The sequence below is a fragment of the Rhagoletis pomonella genome, unplaced genomic scaffold, assembly GCF_013731165.1.
Source record: "Rhagoletis pomonella isolate Grant_MI unplaced genomic scaffold, Rhpom_1.0 Rhpom_scaffold_00001, whole genome shotgun sequence".
In the NCBI taxonomy this organism is placed as follows: Eukaryota; Metazoa; Arthropoda; class Insecta; order Diptera; family Tephritidae; genus Rhagoletis; species Rhagoletis pomonella.
The window spans coordinates 9,662,460-9,665,368 of NW_023458555.1; the positions used below are offsets into that span (position 1 = coordinate 9,662,460).

The 2,909-nt window shown below is 35.8% G+C and overlaps 1 protein-coding gene across 1 annotated transcript in view; it reads right to left on the reverse strand.

Moving 5' to 3' along the window:
• Nucleotides 1–527: 527 nt before the first annotated feature.
• Nucleotides 528–2,909, reverse strand: part of LOC118751853 — a 4,292-nt gene continuing 1,910 nt past the window's right edge. Inside the window, exon 6 of the mRNA XM_036486681.1 lies at nucleotides 528–588. Within this exon, the coding sequence (XP_036342574.1) occupies nucleotides 528–588 (61 nt within the window). The remainder of the gene's footprint in view (nucleotides 589–2,909) is intronic.

Below are 2,909 nucleotides of genomic sequence, written 5' to 3' on the forward strand. Positions count from 1 at the left end.
ATCAAATAAATACTATTTAAAACAAGTAGTTTTAATTAAATACTACTCTACTACTACGGCCAGCTTCGTGCAAGTGAGTGAGAAATTATCATTCAAAAAAGATTGTCTGATTTGATGATTTTACCTGCTTCTAGACGAGTAATATACATACATATGCCTAGTGACCTCAAAGTGTAAAGATGTTAGATTTTCCATGACTAAAATGGTTTAAAATATATCTTAAGCATATTTACTAATGTTAAATAACCTGCACCACTTCCGATAGGGTGGAATCAAATTTTGCCCAATGTAATAGAAAATTCATATATTTACTTGTGATGCAATGATGTGTAGCAGTTCATACACGTATGTATGTATATATGTGCAAAAGTTATGAGAACGACAAAAAGCTGTGCTGATTTGAAGTGAAAAGAGCACCCTGTCGTTTACGTTGTCGAAGTAACTTCTTGTATCTTGGCGATCGCATTTTCACTTTATGCAATTTAAAATTGTGTTTACAATAACTATGAACCCCATTTTTTGCATATCTACTTGTATTTTCGTACGTAATTGTTTTCTGCGTCGGGAAGTGGCGGCACCAATTTGCCACTGCAACAAAAGTGTGAAAATCAATGGGAAATGAAATGCAACGCATCACAAAATCCTTCTGTCTATCTCATTCACGTTGTATGCTGCTGATGGCTTTCGGCAAATAAAAAATATTTCAGTGTTTATATTTCGCTCTTTCTCTGGGTGCACTGGATTAAAAAAAAAAGGATGCATTCTGTGGGGCCCTATTTTTGTGCATGGCTAAAGATTTGGTAACGTTTGACAATATAAACGAAATGTAATTAAGCTCAACATGTTTATAATACACTTAGATTAAGCTTGAGATAATAGACAGTTTTTTTTTTTATATTTGTTTAATTTTCCCCTTAACAAGGGGAGTAATACATATGTATGTACATTTACAAGTGTTTTAAGTTTTTTCTAAAAACAAAATTTAATGTTTTTCTTTTGTGGTAAGTGTATCATTCTGTAAATACCAGGACAAGACTTAGGTTTACTTTAGCGTACATCGGCAAGGGTGTGTTTTAGCAAAACTATTGCGAATTTTCTCATGAAGTATGCAAAATCGGTTATTTTTTGCAAAATGTGCAAAATCGGGCATTTACTGCAAATTGCGCACTAACGATTGAATGCCATTTTAAAGAAAATTTCATGATTCGTAAAGATAACTTAACCATTTCCATTTGCAGATGCCTAATAAAAACGTGCATTTGCATGAGATTCCGAGCCCTAGTCATAACTAATAAAAAATTCAAAATTCAATTTTTGTTTTATATGATCAAATTACAACTCCCACATAATAGTTGTGTTTTCGTATTCTCCAGCAAAAAATATCCAGTAAGTTGCCAGAAACGAAATTTCGGTGTGTAAAAGCATAAACAGACGACAGCGTTGATCCGGATCAGCTCGAGAATTAACTGCAGTTGATCCGGATTAAGACCGAGTTTATCGGGATCAGCGCTGCCGTCTGTTTAAGCTTTAAGCCAATATTTACTCCCAATGAGTGAAATATGCAAGAAAGTACGAAAACGTAAAACCAGCAAGAAGCTGCTAAGTAGTTTTATGAGCAGCTGATTAATTTGTTATTTTCCGATGCAATTTTCTTAGAAAACTAGTATTTTCCATCTTATTATATGTTGCGATCCCGTACGAGTCCAGACCAGTCAGAAAAAGTCAGGATCTGACAGATTTTACTGGAAATCGATCCCGTACGCGGTTCTCTGACTATTGAGAGGACAAAAAAGAGAGTAAATACGGTTCTCTCGCTGTCAGAAGTTACCAGTTTTAGTCAGAGAATTTTTTGCTGGTAAATTCTGGTAAATGAGTCAAACGATCTGCTGTAGCAAGAATGATAGAATTGTATTCTCTCAATCGTGCTGCTGTAGTGTGTTTGGTAACCAAATTATAAACAAAAGAAAAGTGTACTCTGGTTTTAAAGTATTTTTGGTTATTTACAGTTGTGTTCATATTAATAGCAGTGCCAGCTGCGGTATGCGGCAACGTAACGCTCTGATCAAACCTTAAAAGAAATTCCGTTTTAATTTGTGTTTTCTGCTTAAGGTAACGGTATAGTAAATGCGTACGAATTTCAATTTGATCAAAGTTAGCGTGGCATTTGGTGCCGGACGCATTTCGCTTTAATCATTGAATTTGGCTTGTTCATAATAATAGCAGTTCTGCAATTAACTGACCAGCGAGCGGAATCATTTGCGTGCAAAAACGATTTCTGTCTTAAAGCAAATTATTGTTGGTAAGTTTAACATATTCGAGCAATAAGGATAAATAAAACCTTTCAGGTTACAGAAATATGGGACGTTCCAAACATTGTACCAGTGAAACCAGAGCCTTGATAAAAAAATTGCGGCAGGAAAACAAAACCTACAAAGAAATACAACACACAATTGGTTGTTCAGCAAAAATGGTGTCCAATGCCTTAAAATACAAGAATCGTCCCGAAACTCGCGGTCCAAAACGACTGACGGATGAAAAAACTGACCGGAAAATTGTTAATTTAGTAAGACGATAGCCAAATATTAGTTCACAAAAGATTAAGGAAAAGCTAAATCTTAATGTGAGTGCAGTGACAGTGCGAAGACGTTTGCTGGAGTCAAATTTGAAAGCCCACAGTCCACGAAAGGTACCACTTTTAACCAAGCGGCACTTGAAGAATAGGTTAAGCTTTGCAAATACTCACGTCAATTGGCCACTCTCAAAATGGCGAAATGTTTTGTGGACGGACGAGAGTAAAGTGGTTCTTTTTGGTTCAAAAGGTCGGCGTCAGTACGTAAGAAGGCCGCAAAATGCTGGTAACCTACCACAATACACCGTCAAGACCGTTAAACATGGAGGAGCAAAAATAA